At 39.5% G+C, this 18,864-nt stretch overlaps 1 protein-coding gene across 4 annotated transcripts in view; it reads right to left on the bottom strand.

Annotated features, from left to right (window-relative positions):
• The window catches only part of LOC133624570 (meiosis regulator and mRNA stability factor 1), a 30,247-nt gene extending 11,404 nt beyond the window's left edge, over positions 1-18,843 (bottom strand). Inside the window, exons 1-17 of one of the 4 annotated variants that reach the window (XM_061988241.1) lie at positions 18,697-18,843; positions 15,666-15,861; positions 12,077-12,967; positions 11,790-11,940; positions 7,744-7,958; positions 7,548-7,665; positions 7,287-7,459; positions 6,502-7,026; positions 5,891-6,024; positions 5,024-5,185; positions 4,724-4,907; positions 4,402-4,580; positions 4,232-4,312; positions 3,901-4,140; positions 2,754-2,873; positions 1,337-1,515; positions 1,031-1,251 (exon numbers count right to left, since the gene is read on the bottom strand). In XM_061988241.1, coding sequence (XP_061844225.1) covers positions 1,031-1,251; positions 1,337-1,515; positions 2,754-2,873; positions 3,901-4,140; positions 4,232-4,312; positions 4,402-4,580; positions 4,724-4,907; positions 5,024-5,185; positions 5,891-6,024; positions 6,502-7,026; positions 7,287-7,459; positions 7,548-7,665; positions 7,744-7,958; positions 11,790-11,940; positions 12,077-12,967; positions 15,666-15,803 — 3,711 coding nt within the window. In that variant the 5' untranslated portion in view covers positions 15,804-15,861; positions 18,697-18,843. The remainder of the gene's footprint in view (positions 1-1,030; positions 1,252-1,336; positions 1,516-2,753; positions 2,874-3,900; positions 4,141-4,231; positions 4,313-4,401; positions 4,581-4,723; positions 4,908-5,023; positions 5,186-5,890; positions 6,025-6,501; positions 7,027-7,286; positions 7,460-7,547; positions 7,666-7,743; positions 7,959-11,789; positions 11,941-12,076; positions 12,968-15,665; positions 15,862-18,696) is intronic. The other 3 variants (XM_061988242.1, XM_061988245.1, XM_061988244.1) reach the window with 3 other exon arrangements.
• Between the last annotated feature and the right edge of the window lie 21 nt (positions 18,844-18,864).

The following is an 18,864-nucleotide window of genomic DNA, read 5'->3' as shown; positions in this document are numbered from 1 at the left end:
TACAGTTTGTGGAAATTATTAAGTTTAAAAACACTATGTGCTAATGTTGATCTGTTTTGGGTACCATTGCAACGGTCAAGGTTAGAATGATTAAAACGTAGGCAAAAAGGCACCGTGGAGAAAATTATTACCAGTCACCCTGAGAGATTATCAGGATGAATATCTAGGGTTAATAATGGACTCAACTTTAAATACATTTTAGCAGCTTTTTACCCCTAAAACATAGCCAAAATCGAAAGAATAGTGTCTGAACCAGACAGAGAGCATAATGCCTTCATCTCCAGCAGGCTAGAATATTGTAATGGTCTTCTTACTGGACTCTCTTAACAAGATACTGAATAAAGCAGCTGCAGTACATCCAGAATGCTGCTGCCCGAGTCCTGATCAAGTCCAGGAATTACAACCTTAATAGTCAGGTCACTGCACTGGCTTCCTGGAGCTCAGGGAATAGACTTTAAAACAGCTCTGCTTGTGTACAAGTCTTTAAGGTTTAGGGCAGGGGCCAAAGTACATGAACAATCTCTAGCTCTGAGAACATGAGGTAGCGGTTTCGTTTTATGCTGCTAAAATCTGGTCTTCTAGAAGATGTGAGACAAGCCTCGACTTTGGCAATGTTCAAACCCAGGCTAAAAGATGTATTTAGCTGTACATATGAATAATGACAACTGAAGGTATGTTGTCTACCCTGTTTGCCATTATTTCAATTAATTTTAATTGACTTAATTATATTCGATTTTTCTTTTTTTATTAATTTATTAATTGTATGCCTCTGTAGAGTACTTTGAATTGTCTTGCTCTATAAATAAACTTGACTTGCCTTATCCTAGCTCTTGTACTAGGACTTCAATAGACTGTATAGGTGAACTTAATATGAGTGTAGGGTGGCTACAAACAGCATTGTTGAATTTGTACCAAAATAAGAAAATGCATGAAAGGACAACTGCAAAATAAATTAAAAAACTTCAGAAGGACAAGGAAGCAAACATGTTCAGACATTGTCAGCCTACTGAAATGCAGCTCTCAGAAGTACCTGTAGGACATGTGGCACAGCCTCCAGGAGCTCAAGCAGCTTTGAGTAGCCATAGTCTGAGACTCTGCACTGCTTGGCAAAATGATGATGATAAAATGGTATAAATTTGTGGATAGGTATGATGCAAGATGGTTGACTCTTCAATAGGTCAATGATCTCTCTGCTGAGCTGAATAAGTTGAGGGTTACCCACTGGACTCTTGCATCGCTGGAGCCACGGCTCTGCAGGAAATAGAAAGCATATTTTCTAAAACAATTGGGAACACATACATCTCTAAAATGGGTTTTATTTGTTGAACGTTCTTACCCGAGTTGGGAGCTGGCGGTTTATTATGAATCCACTTGATGATTTTGAAGCCATTCTGAGCGGTGACGATGGTAATACTGGGTACACACGTGATTAAGTGTTCCAGAGGAACACCACCTTCCAATGTCTCATTACCAAGCTGCAGCTGGCTGAACTTGGCTTCGTAGCAGTCTGGAAAACTAGTCAAGATGAAAAAGTATGTATAAATACAGTACAGTGGAGGAAATAATTATCTGATATCTACATGAACAGTCTAGGTGTATTTAGGTTGATGTGGTTTACTCTAACAGGGAATGTAACATAATGTATGACTTGGAAAAACACTCGTTGGAAAGCTCAAACGTCTCAAACATTTGGTCACTAGGGCTGCGTGAATCTCGGGAAAGGATTTTGGTTCACCCCTATTTAGATACCTTATACATCCTGAAAGTTACGAAGCGGCAATTCAAACTTTTCCAGTATCTTGATAAGCTTCCTTTTGAGCCACTCCTTTATTGCATTGGCAGCATGTAGGGCTAAGTGATTATGGCAAAAATCTAAATGACAATTAATTGAACTTTCTCTCCTGATTTCGGTTGATGCACAAATATTTCACTCTCAACTACTGCTTTACTTTTTGGTCAACGTCATCATATTGTAACCAAAGTGTGTCCACTAATTTCAGGTAAAAGCTGCTCAGATTGTACTGTCAGCTCAGAGTTTGACGCTTCTGTGTCGCGGACTGGTTGGGACAATGTCAGTGCCAAGTTCTTCTTTTGCTGATTTTCTGACAGCCTTTATGCTTCGCGACACCTGGTTTCCTGTCATGTAACTACTCAACCTGTAGTGTATTTTAAAAGTGTGATATATCAGTAGAGAAAGAATGACTAGAAGGAGACATCAAAATAACAGACAGCAGTTTCACTTCAGTTGGAAGCTCTAAATGTCAGTTTCGATTGATTAATTGCCCAGCCCTTGCGAAATATAAAGTTGTATGTACCATGTGTTACCAATGGCTTTCTTGGTAACTCTGGTGCAGATCCTTTGAGATACTCCTGTGTAATTCTGGGCTGATTCCTCACATTTCTCAGAATAATCCTTGAACTCCAGAGTGAGGGTGAATAAATGTTATGTTGTACTTTTTTCATTTTCTGATTATTGCACCAGTGCTCTCTTGTGTACTAGCGTCTTGCTAAAGGAACAGGACTAATATGGGCGTTTCCTGGTCAGAACTAGGGTAACAATAAAATGTAACGATAAACAGTAATAATGATAACTGTGGTAAAACTCAACAGTTAGTATTAACGTTTTGAATTAAACTTTTTTTTAGAAACGTGACGATAATTGCACTTTAATAAAGTGATAAATTGATGCCAATGTTTAATGCTATGACATAAATATGGTTCAATTTTAAATAAATTGAAGATTTGGTAATTACCTGAGGAGAGGAAGCGTCCCATCGTGTGATTGCAGCAGTGTATGAACCTCAGAGGATAAAGTACTTAGAGACATGACCACAAATGGTATTCTGTAGGAGTCTGGGTCAAAGTCTGCCTCACTATGAAATGGAAAGGATAAGTATTAAAAATGCTTAATCAATCAAGGAAAGGATAAAGAACTGTATCGTCACACCAGCACACACCACAAATTAGACAACATGAAATTTAATAACAGAGGTTCCAGATTTAGACCAAATAATAGTCAAGCCTAGCAGAGTTTAAAAAAAATAATTAAAAGAAACATTTAAAAAAAGGTTGACGGCAAAACTAATGTAATCGCATATTGTCTACAAAATTGCGTTACGTTCTGCTAAGAGACTGAAAGTAAGCAAAATACTGCAAGACTTTATATACAAAAAAATTGTTTTCTACATTTAACACTTTGTTTTCTACATAACATGCAATGGTGCTTTTTCTAATTAAAAATTTGCATAGATTTTGTTTTACAGGCCGCTTTTTGAGTCTCTTCAGAATGCGGCATTTTGTGGGCGGACTTATGTGCCAAAGTCCTCCTCCAAGCCAACCCCACTTTGACCGCGTATTCTCGCGGTCAGCCATGTCTGTAGTTTTTAAGCGCTTACATAATCGAGGCTACTGACAGATACAATTAGGACTACACAATCATTTTTATTAGAAATTGCAACAGCAGAGGATTTATCTGCCCCACAACAAGAGAATAAAGGACAAGTTAGAAATGTATTGACTACAACTATGGTGTACAACTGAATAAAAATGACGAACTGGTACAAAGTCTTTGAGTAACTCTCCACCATATACTGTAGTAAGGCACAATACGTCACTTAAGTCTCAAATTCCAAAGGGCTAGTTTGGAAGTTGTTTATAAATATCTCTTCCATGCCTCCATGGTTGGATTTCAAATTTTTGGGACTTTTGGGGATCCCAAACACACCAAAACGGGTGCCATTTAGTTGCATAATAGGTCCCCTTAAAGTCTTATGACCACATTCCAGTGATAAAAGGCACATGTGGAAAACAGATTTGTTAAAACATTTTATTGATATGTCTAAAGTCAAGCATTTCACAAAGTTATGTATTTAATGTGTTTAATGTGTGCCAGATTCGTACCTGAAGGCTAGCTCTGTGTAGTGCTGTCTGCAGACAGGTTCATGGTACTCCAGGTCTTCAAACACCACAGGGCTGCCGCTTGCTATGGAGGAGCCCTCCTGAGACTGGGACGATCCAAGTGGACTCCGACGGACTTGGCTGCTGGGCAGAAGGCACACAAGCCTGGAGCCCCCCTGTTCTCGAACTGCCACGACCTCTGGTAACCTGTAGAGATCGCTTATCACAAGCTTACGAGAGTATCTGTAAACAGGCACAGGGATGTGGGATGGGGGTACGTGCAGTTAGAAATGCATGTTATTTAGCATGGGTGTGGTAAAACCCAAATACTTACTTCTTCTCATAAATATCAATGAACTTGAAGAGAGGAAGGCAACTGGCGGGTGCATCCTGAAGAATGTTGATGATCTCTGAACTGCCAGGCGATTTAAAAAAAAAAAAAAAAAAAACTAAGTCAGATTAACCACCACACAGATTTGAGCTAGTACAAGTTGACATTTGTACCTGAGCATGGCCAAGGATTTGTTGTGGCCACCAGTGACCAGAGACACCTGGATGCGCTTGCTTCCCACTTTGTACCGGTGCAGCCTGCTCACAGCACTGATGGCCTGCTGTAAGGACAGCATCTGGATTGTGGCTTTTAGTTGATAGTCTGTGTGAGGACTCAGCTCCACAGTTTTTACCTAAAAAGAGACAACACTAAGTGAGAGGGACCCTTCTGAAATAATTTCAACTATTGGAATCACATCACAAGAACAAGATAAGAGTGGTTGTCATAGTAATTGACAGCAACATATAGAGATATGGTTATTGTTAAAGAACATACCCGCCCATATCGGGAGAAGGTGTCACGTAGAGTCTGTTGTAGTTCCTTGCGGGACATCCTGTAGTCAAGATTGGCCACTTGGATTTCCGCTCCTTCTGAAAACGGTTCAGGTGCACCTTCAATGGGGCTGCGAGGAGGAGCACGCAGCGGAGAAGAGCGACTGGAAAGGCAGGGTGATGCAGTTCTTTTGGGTGGAGGGAAAACTTGTTAAGGAATAATCAACATTATGTCTAGTAAGCCAATAGTTACTCGTACTGCACTTTTCCTAATAACATGTGTGAATGGAATCAGGTAAGTCACCTGGAAGACCAGGAACTCTGAGGCGAAACAAAAGGGCTGAAGCTTCTGTGCAGGTTTAGCTTGCTGAAAGCAGAGGGCGTGCTGATTTGAAACTCGACTGAGCCTCTACCCCCTTGTTCTACAGGAGACTCTGTCCCACTGCGAGGATTTGAACAGTCCTTCCTACATGGACGGATGAAACATGTATGTTTGTTAAACAAATTATCTCACACAGTTTAAAATAACATTTAAAAACACCCATCTGTTTCTTAGGATGCTAAGCTCAATTCAATGTACCGTATTTTTCGGAGTATAAGTCGCTCCGGAGTATAAGTCGCACCGGCCGAAAATGCACAATAAAGAAGGAAAAAAACATAAGTCGCACTGGAGTATAAGTCGCATTTTTTGGGGAAATGTATTTGATAAAACCCAACACCAAGAATAGACATTTGAAAGGCAATTTAAAATAAATAAAGAATAGTTAACAACAGGCTGAATAAGTGTACGTTATATGACGCATAAATAACCAACTGAGAACGTGCCTGGTATGTTAACGTAACATATTATGGTAAGAGTCATTCAAATAACTATAACATATAGAACATGCTATACGTTTACCAAACAATCTGTCACTCCTAATCGCTAATTCCCATGAAATCTTATACGTCTAGTCTCTTACGTGAATGAGCTAAATATTATTTGATATTTTACGGTAATGTGTTAATAATTTCACACATAAGTCGCTCCTGAGTATAAGTCACACCTCCGGCCAAACTATGAAAAAAAACTGCGACCTATAGTCCAAAAAATACGGTATTTAGAAAGGTCACCAAATTAACCAAACAAAATTGTACGTTAATGAATCATTTCTCTTTTTAAAGTGTGTACCTTCGCCTGTAAAATGATTCTCCACTGAAACCAGGTTTTGGCAGCTGCTCCAGTGTTTCTAGCTCTCCATTTCTGTGGGAAGGGGAATTTGGATGGAAACCCGACTTAGGTTTGCCCTCTGTATTATCCAACTCCTGCATCAAACAGAGGTGTCTGATATTAGATATTGAACGGATGTATAGTGGTTATGTTGGTGGAAAATATCAAAACCAAACAAAAATGTTTAGCCACCAGGGGTCACATTTTTCATCGTGAAAAGCTGCAAGCAGGGATTTCAGCCAGAGAGGTAAATAGAGCACATAAAGCAGATTTTGGATTATAGACAAGCAGGCCTCACAGATGAAGCAATGTAATGTTAATTGCTTAGTTAGTTGTGATAAATGCATTAGTACAACAAAACATGCAGCATATTAGATGACACACAATTCAAAAACTACTAATACATGCCAACAAATAAAACATGCTTGATTTTAGGCAAGCAGCTACTATGAGTTTAGTCAAGGCAACAATTAGGAGGTGACTGGCAGGAAAGATGCTACAACAAAGCAGCTCAAACAGGGATAGAGCGCAATGGAGTTAAACTGGGAGCAGGCACTGACAAGTCTGCTGACCTGATGGGGCTTTGCTGGAGCGCCACCGGGAGGCCCAGAGCAACCTCTCTTTGGGCTGTATGGCCTTTCAGGCACTGCGCCAGGGGTGTAGCATTGGCGGGTTGCTCGCCGTGACCGCCTGGATAACCTTGACTTTTCCAGGGGCAGAAACGATGATGAGGATGTGGCTACAAGTGGGGTAAAAACCTTGCCCTGGCTTTGATTGGGCTGTGGCAGTGTCTGAGTTAAGGGAAAGGGATGGGGAAGGCGCTGAAGCTCAGACTCAAGACTTGCATCATGTTTGGGCCGCGGAGAGACAGACAGGCGGATTCGATGGCCAAACACGTCCTCATTTTCCATTCGCTTCGAGGCACGAGCTGCTGCCTCAGGGCTGCCAAAACGGAGGACAGCTGTGCCCTGGGACATGCCCAGCACCTTGCCACCACAGTTGTCAGAGAGGCGGCGCAGCCTGCCTTTCACAGCATTCCACAGGCTCTTGTCACAGTCGATAGGAAGGTTGTGCACATAGAGCAGGTTGTAACTGGGCTAAAGAAGAGGAGGAAAAGACAGCGAGCCTGTCTGTGTTTGTATGGTTTACACTTAAATATTGTTGTCCTCCTTTGTAGCAGAACATAATGGATGACTTGAGTGGTTTAATATTAGGAAAAGTTCTCATGTCTCTAAAAAAATTACTATGAACCTCAGATTTGCAGTTTATATTAATAGGCTCTTTTTATTGAGGCCATCACTTACCATTTTCCAAACAAACTAGTTCACAATGGTATGTGTTTTCTTAATAGGCCTACCTGTGTTTTGATAAGGATGCTTGGAGGCAGGTCGGCAGTGATTTCTTGAAAAGCCACATGGCAGTGGGCATGTTGCAGCAGAGCCTGTGATGTATGGTTACCATGGATCAGGATTACTTGGAAACCATGGCGATGGCGCAGGTCACTCAATTCGCTTGCAAAGTTTACATCCGCTGTTGACATAAAAAGGTACAACTGGCTGTAGAATAATTTGTTAAAACAAGGCCATAATAATGATGTGTGATTCTGAGCACAACACACATGATACTAGAACCACTGTCGCGGGTGCAGTGTGGGTTTCAGCAAAGCGCCGTAAGCCCTGCCGAAGCTTGTCGTCAGCAGCATTTTTGGCTGTTGCGTTGATGTGTGCCACGGTAACCTGATGATGCAAAATATCATTATATGGTTTCATACAAATCACCAGGTGGTGGCCTCATGAACATTGTTGATAGGTTACCTGGCAGTTGTTGAGCTCTTGGATAACTGCTTTACTCTCCTTGCTGATATCACAGACACAAATGAACTCAGCCTCACGGTGGCCCTGGAAGAAACGGCTGCGGATACGCTGGACCACAACCCCAGCCGACCGTCCACTTGGCACGCTGCAGTTCTCTATGTCCCAAAACACTCCCACTGGGGGGATGTTCTCTGAACTACCACTTTCTGGAAAACCTGGCCAACAGAGAAAGTTAGAACACTTTATAAACTTTACGCAACATTGCTAAAATGATCCTCGGTGAAATGGCTTTTTGCCGCCCTTCAAAATGTGTGTCAATAAGCCATGACGGTGCAGTAGTCGCTTTTACCCCAAGGTTGTATAATTTCCTTGAAAGAACCAGTTTCATATCTGTCTGATAAGGGATGCCACAATTTAACTTCAACATTTGACTGCCTGCTGGCAATTGTGTAAATAGGGATGCAAGGATTAAACAGTTTGACCATTAACCATCATTACCTAATATTAATGAATTTCATTCATACTTTACTTTTTATCTTATTAGTTATGCAATATTTAATTTAGTTCTATTTATTATATGTTTACTGTATATTAATTTTATTTTTATATATTTTTTTATTATTAAAAAAAATTAATGTTCATATGTCTTACTTGTATTTTATCCTTTAATGGTTCTTACTATTTTACAAGTTTTATTATTGTGCTGTGGGGGCACCTTGTGTCAGCATCCTGGTGGCCATGGTCTGATGACCTCCTGGTGCAGATGGCTCCTGTGATAGTGTTTACTCACATGTCTCCTCTGTACTCAGCAATGCATTAGTTTGTTCATATAGCTGCATATGTTTGTGTGTGTTTGGTAGTTGTGTCTGTGTGTATGTGATAATGGGGGATCTGGGTCATTGTTTTTAATTTTGTAAAGCAGTTTGCGTTGCATTTCTTTTATGTATGAAAAGCGCTTTATAAATAAAGTTCGATAGAATAAAGTTTCAGATCCCCTCACTCATTATAATCGGACATTATGCTGGTAGGTTATTTTCGGCACAATCTGCACAGAACGAAGACTAAGTTACACCTGCAGTGCCCACACTTATACACCTATTGAAAAATATGCTTGTATGCTATATTAAAAATGGCAGAAGGTCAAAACAACAAACTTTTTCTATCCCACAAAAAAAGCTGAAGTCGGCAGCATGGGAACATTTTGGATGCTTAAAAAATGACCAGGGAGTCATTGATGACGATGGCTAACTCATTTGCAACACCTGCTAAAAGAAAGTTATGGCTAAATTGTCTAATACGTCCAATAAGGAGCATTTGAAAGATCACCTCTCCACTTTACACACCTAAGTAAAGGAAATACATAATAACCGAGTTAAATTATGTTCATGGCAAATTACTTAACGAATTTAGTTAAATATAAAAGGTGTCACTTCCAGTGAGTAGCTTAGCATTGAGTTAGTTCAGTATAAACACAACAGCAACAGGTACTCCTGTCAAAAGCTTCATCCAGTGAACATTCAACATTAGATTGCTTCTTCCCGTCTGTGTTGAATAAACTATAGACATTGTAATTTAATATTGCAATTTTAAAATATAACATCAGGAGCTTGTAGAATTACAGCACTATACCATTGGATCAAATTGTGTGCACAACATCTTAAAATAGATTAAAATGAATAAACAGGCATTGAGTTTATTACCAACATGAGTAACATTTTCCCCTATGAAAGCAATAAAGTTGATCATACTCTTGTATAAATAATAAAATTATAAATGTATTCATTATGTCCGTTTGGGCGGCAGCGGTACTCGGTTGTAATACACATTTCCACAAATTGTGGCAATATGACAATCTCAAATAAACAGAAGATGTCTAAAACTAATGTCGGATAAGTTTTTTTCTGCGGAAAAAATTATGACCAAAGCGATGAAGTTGTATTTTCATTTGCACTTTAACAGTTTGGTTAAGAAACATCCATTATAATTTTTTATAATTAATTTAATCAGAATGTATTAATCTTAGCACTGCATAAATGTTAATTAATATTTAATCCTTTCTTTTGTAATACATTTGATTAATATTTTTGTAATCAGCCTGACCTAAGCCCTGATAATAATCTTTGTAATTTACACAACATACTTTCATATCATTTGACAAGGTTGTAGACTGTAGGTAAGTTAGCTATAATTATTGAATGATTTAAATCGAGAGTAAGTTTACTAATTTAGTGTTAATATTTAAGTGGGCCCCTGGACCGTCTGTAGTGAAAAAGTTGGGCCCCAAGGTCAAAAAGTTCAGGACCCCTGTCCGAGTATATTGATTTGTTCTGCAGACACACACTCAAAGGGGAACCGTACACATTTTAAAAAAAATACATATATGTATTATGTAAAGATATTTTTGTTTAACATGTAATGGCCAACTTTACATATCATAGGTCGATGTAGAGAAGTAGGCTACAGCATATTAAAGGCTATAAAGTGGGTGAGGGGAAGAAAAAGCATGTTAGTTTTTTCAAACGACAACCTGTTGGTAGTAGTCCATCCAATTTATTAACCAAGGAGGATTTGTGTTGAGATCTCCCTACAGATTGTTGTCCTGAATGATAAATTGCCAACTTCAATGTTGTCCCCCAAGAAAGAAATGCTGGTCGATGACCGGAAATATAGACTTGTTGATCGCTGAAATGCTCAACTCTTATACAAAACCCAAAACCAGTGCAGTTGGCACGTTGTGTAAATCGTAAATAAAAACAGAATACAATGATTTGCAAATCATTTTCAACCTGTATTCAATTGAATAGACTGCAAAGACAAGATACTTAACATTCGAACTGGTAAACTTTGTTATTCTTTGCAAATATAAGCTCATTTGGAATTTGATGCCTACAACATGTTTCAAAAAAGCTGGCACAAGTGGCAAAAAAGACTGAGAAAGTTGAAGAATGCTCATCAAACACTTATTTGGAACGAGGGTCACCACTTTGTGAACAAATGCGTGAGCAAATTGTCGAACAGTTTTAAGAACAATATTTCTCACTGAGCTATTACAAGGAATTAGAGATTTCATCATCTACGGTTTGTAATATCATCAAAAGGTTAAGAGAATTTGGAGAAATCACTGCACGTAAGCGGGAAGGCTGAAAACCAACATTGAATGCCCATGACCTTCGATCCCTCAGGTGGTACTGCATCAAAAATGACATCAGTGTGTAAAGGATATCACCACATGGGCTCAGGAACACTTCCGAAAACCACGGTCAGTAACTACAGTTCGTCCCTACATCTGTAAGCGCAAGTCAAAACTCTACTTTGCAAAGCGAAAGCCATTTATCAACAACACACAAAAACGCCGCCGGCTTTGCTGGCCCGAGCTCATTGAAGATGGACTTATGCAAAGTGGAAACGTGTTCTTTCTGTGGTCTGACGAGTCCACATTTCAAATAGTTTTTGGAAACCGGACATCGTGTCCTCTGGACCAAAGAGGAAAGGAACCATCCGGGCTGTTCTAGGCGCAAAGTTCAAAAGCCAGCATCTGTGATGGTATGGGGGTGTGTTAGTGCCCAAGGCATGGGTAACTTACACATCTGTGAAGGCACCAATAATGCTGAAAGGTACATACAGGTTTACTAGACTGGCCTGCATGTAGTCCAGACCTGTCCCCCGTTGAAAAAGTGTGGCGCATTATGAAGCGTCAAGCAAGAATGGAAAAAAATTCCACCTGAAAAGCTTCAAAAATTCTCAAACGTTTACTGCTTGTTGTTTAAAGGAAAGGCGATGTAACACAGTAGTAAAAATGCCCCAGTGCCAACCTTTTTGCAATGTGTTGCTGCCATTAAATTCTGAGTTGATTATTTGCAAAAAAAAATTAAGTTTCTCAGTTCCAACATTAAATATCTTGTCTTTGCAGTCTATTCAATTGAATATAAGTTGAAAAGGATTCGCAAATCATTCTATTCTGTTTTTATTTACGATTTACACAATGTGCCAACTTCACTGGTTTTGTAGCTGTCAGTTAATAGACATGAAATTAAAAGTGCACTAACCAAACTTTTGGAAAGTTTTGCCCAGGTTGAGTGCCAAACTATCAGAAGAGGTGCCACAGCCATTACAAATGGGGATAGAAACAGGAGCTGGTTGGAGAACAGGAATACTGGGCCACGCCTTTTCTGACTCGGACACCAAACCATTCATTGGCTGCAAAAAGGCAAAAACATTACAAATCCATACGTCTGTTAGACAACAACAAATAAACATCTCAAGAATACACAGGCACAAATGTCTAAGTCACCCTGAGTGATGTTTATGACAAACATTAAAGAACTTCACCAACCTTCAACAAGCACTCCTGGCAGGAGTGTAACCCCTTCACACAAACCGTGCGCGAAACATTTAGGTGCATAGGATTAGAGCAGAGATGTGCTGACGTGGCTGTGGTGGAGATAGCGGTGGAGGTACTAGCAGTAGTAGTGTGTTCAAACAGTGCTGCACTTCTCTGGGTTCTTTTGACAATGGGACTGCAGTCCACACCACAGATATAATAGCCAGGAGAGGCCAGGTGAGAGCCATGCAAGGAAGCAGGGAGAGCAGAAACAGGTGGGACTGAAGGAGCCAAACAGGCAGAGGAGGGGAAAAGTCTGGGTTGATTGCATGAAAGAGTTTCAGCTGGGTAGGTGTGACAGAGCCCTGAACAGCAGGGGCGATGGGACTGTGCTGAAACAGGCTGGGAGGTAGCAATGGAAGATGGCCTCTGAGGTTTGTAGCCACAACTGAACAGGGGATCATAAACATCATACCCAGGGACACAGCCACAGCTGTGTTTGTACTGATCAACAGTTGAGACTACAGAGCAAGGCCCACACGTGCCAATTATACTGCTGCTGTAGTTAGGTGTTGCCAATGAGTCAGGGGCTACATAGTGGGAGACAACACCAGCTATACTACTACCAGCAACAACTCCACCATTTGAGAATACATGGCCCTCTGTGATGCAGTAATCACAGTGGGCGCTCGAGCTTACTTTGGGGCTAGCCCCTGCTTGTGGCAGAAGCTGTTGTTGATGGGGGTCTTGCGTGAGATGGGTAGCAAGCAAACAGGGAGGAGGCAAAGAGTGGGGGGCTAAAGAAAAAAGCTGGGATGGTTGGGAGGATAATGTGTGGTGCAGAGGCGGAGGTGGGACATCTTTCAATTCCAACGCAGTGTTTCTGCTGTCCATGTCATTTTCCTAGAAAACACACAAAATAAGTACATTGATGATATTTCAGTTTCTCCATGATTTCACGGGCTCTTCATGTGATTGTTGCAGCATAAAACGCCTGATTTTGTGGCAGCATTTTTCTAAAGTTGCAATGTTTTAAGGCTTATTTGCTTCATTACCATTACATACGCTTGTGGTTTTATGAATTTGTAATTATTGTTTTAAATGTTTTTGTAAGCCTAACCCCAAAACGCACAACCATTCAAAAAAATCAAAAAAATATGTTTTATTTGCATCTTAAATTAAATGCTTTTCAACATGTCAACAATTCAACAGTCCTACCAGGATCTCGCAGGCCTTTTTTGAGATGCCCGAATTTGCAGAAGCTATTCCCAAAAATTGCAATAGAGAATGAAGTTAAGTGTTGCGATACAATTGCTGGAAAAAGTGAAAGTTGCAAAAAATTGTTTGGATTTACCCTACGTAATTATACTGTAACAGGGACATTTGCCAAAGTAATGAACAAATAAAAAAACTGAGAAAAGCATCTGACCCAAAACGGCACACAATGTGAAAAATATTCTTGCTACTAAAAATTGTATAGCCTTCACATGAAAAAACATTCAGTTAAATATAGTTTTTGCTAAAGACGAGTAAACGATACACATATTTAGGACCATTGGGATAGAAATGACACTTTGTATACTCTCTTAATGTTAATAAAACAAATTTTATTTTATTTCGTTCTAATAAAAACCGGACAAATACTGAGCACTGCCATATCAACATCAATGGGCAGGAAATACAAAGAGTGTACTCCACAAAATTCCTGGGGGTCATCATTGACGAATACCTCAATTTCAAATGTCACATTAGCCATCTGTTAAACAAATTATCCAAATATGTTGGCCTGTTCTTTCACCTTTGTCATTATCTTCCTCTTTATGCTCTACTTACCCTATATAAAACTCTCTTTGAACCACATCTAAACTACTGTAATGTCATCTGGTGTAACACCTTCCCTACCTACCTTCACAAATTAGAATCCATGCAAAAGAAAATCATACGGGCGCTGTCATGGTCCAAGTTTAATGCCCCCACTCGACATCTATTCCATAATTATCATCTCTTAAGACTGACAGAGTTCAATATTTATCACAATGCTTGTCTAACCTATCAAGTCATTCACAGGCTGAATCTTAGGCTCTGTAGCTTCGTTCCTATCTATCATCCCCAGCATGCCCACAACACTCGTAACTTAGATCCTATATCAGGTAAACATCGTCTACTGGCTTGTACTGCTTGAAATGTTGTATGCAGGGGACCAAAGATTTGGAACCGGCTTAATGAGAGCCTCAAGATGCTGTATCCATTCTCCAACTTCAAAAAGAAACTGAAAACTTACCTATTAACCACCTATCTCTAATGCCTAATGTGGGGTAGACTACTGTTGGGTTTTGCATGGTTGAATGAATGTATGTATGTATGTATGTATGTATGTATGTATGTATGTGTATGCTTGCTTTAGTACTGTTATCTTGTGTTTATCATATAGCGTTGTTTTTGTTGTTGTTGTGCTTGCCACCATGTTTCATCATTCCATGTATATACTGTCCTCTGCATCCCCTGTCAAAAGCTTCTTATAGCTTATTTGGGGGACCCTTTCACTTACCAACATCTTTAAATGATATTCACTACTATTGTAATTGTTCTATGGTATTGTGAATAAAACTTGAAACTTGAAAAACTTTAAACTATACCAGCTGTACTACTCGAAAAATATCCAAGCTTCATTTCTAATGTTCTCCCTTGAAATACTGTACTGTAATAAAAATGGTTGAATGGTGTACTTGCTATTGTGAGATACTGACAGGCATATGTATATATTAAAGTTATATTCAATATATTTTTTATTCATAAAGTGTACATTTAGGTTTAGTGTATTTAACACATCTTAATCAACAGTGTGCTCCATCTGCTGGCATGTTTATTGTTTGTACATGTGACCAACTCACACACAGTCGTGCAAAGTTTTTAAAACAAACACCACCAAAGGCTGTCTTATATTGTTATTATTATTATTATTATTTTTATTAATATTGCTATTGCTACTTATCTGCTCTGTCATTTACAAATTACAAGCATTCTTTTGCATTCATGCATATTTTACGGTTGAAAGTTGATCGTAAACTTTTGTTTACGTTCCAACACATTGCACATAGTTTACCAACACTTTCGGTGAAAACATTGTGTAACGGTTTTGAGCGATCTATAACAGTGATTTTTAATTGTAAATGAGTGAATAATGAGTAAATGAAATAATCTCTGATAAAGTAAACTAGAGATCAACCGATATGTTTTTTTCCAGAGCAGATACCGAATATTTGCAGTATATATAACATGTTAAACCTCGTCCTCTAGTGACAATACTTGATACTAAGAAATGCAGTTTACCTTTTGTGATAATTATTAGTTTAGGGGAGCAACTCCACAGTGTATGGAGACAAATAATTAGCTGCTAGCCGCTTGTCAACCAAGGAAGATCAACATTTGTGATCGGCTTTAAAAGGCATTAATCAGCAATGGCCGATCACACTTTTTTTCACGAACACCAACCAATACTGACAGTGATTGAACTGTTCAATAATGAAACTTTGCATTTTCCCACAAATGTGCGCTAACTTACACATTCCCATGAACATCACATAAGGAGATCTGGACATACCCTTTTATTTGCTTGAGAAGGGACAGGTGAGTCTTTGAGGTTCCATAAAGGGGTCAAGCCCTCCGTTTTAGGATGACTGAGCCATGGGGAGTTTGTAGGGCTGAACTCGGATCCCTCCTTTCCCAGTCCTTCCATCATACAACCTGGAGAGATTTCTCACCATACTTTTATCTCCCTCCTCTCTCATTCTTTCCGGCTGGAAGAAACAAAAGTGCTTGGTGACTCACCTGACTTTGAGGCGACTGTTAATGTATACAGCACACGTGAATACAAGGCAAAACATTTTGTTAAAGGACCCCTATTGCAAACCCAACTTTTCTTACCTATCGGTACCTGCTGTTGTGTATGTGCATAACTCCTGAAATTTTGAAATCAAACCATGAAGTTATGGCGGAAATATTTTTTAAATAATCTTTCCTTTCTTCCTACTTAAGCCAAACGAGCTGTTTGGAATTTGCTCCTTTTGTGAGGTCAACGAATTATCCATATATGGTATAAATGTGCTCAGAATGCTTTGCATGCATCCGCCATCGTGCTTTGCGCTGTACTTAATAGGCTTCTTCTTTTTTGCCATCTTCTTGTTGTGGGACAGACTGCCTCGTACATGCACATGCATCCTCCACCGTTGCCATTTCTAATACAAACTAGCGTATGGTTGTTACTAGAGATGCCGATAAATGCTTTAAAATGTAATATCGGAAATTATCGGTATCGGTTTCAAAAAGTAAAATGTATGACTTTTTAAAACGCCGCTGTACGGAGCGGTACACGGATGTAGGGAGAAGTACAGGGCGCCAATAAACCTTAAAGGCACTGCCTTTGCGTGCCGGCCCAATCACATTATCTACGGCTTTTCAGACACACAAGTTAATGCAAGCCATATTTGGTCAACAGCCATACAGGTCATACTGAGGGTGGCCGTATAAACAACTTTAACACTGTTACAAATATGCGCTACACTGTGAACCCACACCAAAGAAGAATGACAAACACATTTCGGGAGAACATCCGCACCGTAACACAACAGAACAAATACCCAGAACCCCTTGCAGCATTAACTCTTCCGGGACGCTACCCCCCCAACCCCGCCCACCTCAACCTCCTCATGCTGTCTTAGGGAGAGCATGTCCCAAATTCCAAGCTGCAGTTTTGAGGCATGTTAAAAAAAATAATGCACTTTGTTACTTCAATAATAAATATGGCAGTGCCATGTTGGCATTATTTTCCATAACTTGAGTTGATTTATTTTGGAAAACCTTGTTACATTGTTTAATGCATCCAGCGGGGCATCACAACAAAATTAGGCATAATAATGTGTTAATTCCACAACTGTATATATCGGTATCGGTTGATATCGGAATCGGTAATTAAGAGTTGGACAATATCGGAATATCGGCAAAAAAGCCATTATCGGACATCTCTAGTTCTTATATTTGTCAGTAGACTCACTATGGAAGAGCAAAAACTACAACAAAGTGGGTGGCGAGAAGACGCAGTCAAAGTGTAGGCAGTAAATAAAAACTGCAAATCCTGAAGAGGCGGTCAGAAAGCGTCTCAAAAACGGTCTGTAAAATGTTGACCAAAGAACCAGCATTACATGTTATGCAGACCACAATGAGTGTTTTAAATGTAGAAAAAACATTATGACATTATGCCCCTTCAGGGCAAGACAATAAATCTTAACCTGTGGGTGTATAAACGTTTTCCACTGACTTCTGCATACAGAAAAACATAATTAAGCCGGGGGATACCTTTTTGATGTCCTCCACATTTTTGTTACTAACTATAAACAAATTTAATGCTGGTGAGAATATTCTATGCCAGGGGTCGGCAACCCAAAATGTTGAAAGAGCCGTATTGGACCAAAAATACAAAAACAAATCTGTCTGGAGCCGCAAACAATTAAAAGCCATATTACATACAGATAGTGTGTCATGACATATACATTGAATTAAGAGGACTTAAAGGAAACTAAATAACCTCAAATATACCTACAAATGAGGCATAATGATGCAATATGTACATATTGCTAGCCTAAATAGCATGTTAGCATCGATTAGCTTGTAGTCATGCAGTGACCAAACATGTCTGATTAGCACTCCACACAAGTCAATAACATCAACAAAACTCACCTTTGTGCATTCATGCGTGACGTTAAAAGTTTGGTGGACAAAATGAGACAGAAAAAGAAGTGGCATAAAACACGTCTTAGAAAGTCGGAGAAAGTTATACATGTAAACAAACTACGGTGAGTTCAAGGACCGCCACAATTAGTAGGACAAAACGGCGCTCGCCATATACTCGAATCAGTGAAGCATGTTTAATATAAACAGTGTGCTTTATAACAATTAGGGAGGTTTGTGTCATGTTTGTCCTCCTACAGAAACCATATTAAAACAAAAAAATATATTTTTCCCCCTCATCTTTTTCCATTTTTCATACATTTTTGAAAAGGTTCCAAAGAGCCACTAGGGCGGCGTTAAAGAGCCGCGGGTTGCACACCCTCGTTCTATGCAATATATATGTATATATATAAAAAGGGAAAACTACCTACATCTTAGCTTTGTGTTATAAATGACAAAGCAAATAAAGTGTGACTGTTCTGATGTGAGGCTACGTCTGATCGTGTGGTTTAGAAAACAATAAATCATTTTTAAAAATAAGCGCGGGCGCCCACGTGTTGGATTTTGGACACTAAGGAAGTAAACAATGTAGACTGTAACGTTTGCTAGCCCGTTAGCTGGAAGCTATCGAAAGTATCCATACGTGTTAGGTTACTGACTCTTAACAAGACAACTAACTTAAACCAGGTAACCTAGCTAAACCAATATATTATATCTAATCCATTTTAACATGTATCTGGCGGTGTTACGTGATACAAGTACACTGAAGCTAACAAAGGTTAGCAGAGTTGCACGCACACGACTGGGCACTTTCAGTACGCGTACGCCATTTAAAAGGGGCACTTCGGTCACCACCAGCACTCGTTAACAATATCAGGCGTCGTCTGGATAAATGGTGGTTTAAATACCTGAGAAGGTCTCGTTTGTCACATCTTTCTCAAACAGACTGCTCCACTCAGCCCGCACGACATGAAAACCCGCACCTTTTTTTGTAACCTCCGTCTGCCGGAAAGCACCCCCAACTGTCGTAATTTTCAAAATGGTTATGGTTGTGGTGTTAGTTTATTTCAAACATG

This window comes from Nerophis lumbriciformis, linkage group LG27, assembly GCF_033978685.3.
Source record: "Nerophis lumbriciformis linkage group LG27, RoL_Nlum_v2.1, whole genome shotgun sequence".
In the NCBI taxonomy this organism is placed as follows: domain Eukaryota; kingdom Metazoa; phylum Chordata; class Actinopteri; order Syngnathiformes; family Syngnathidae; genus Nerophis; species Nerophis lumbriciformis.
Note: the sequence above shows the minus strand (reverse complement) of the source record. Positions and strands in the feature narration are given on the sequence as shown.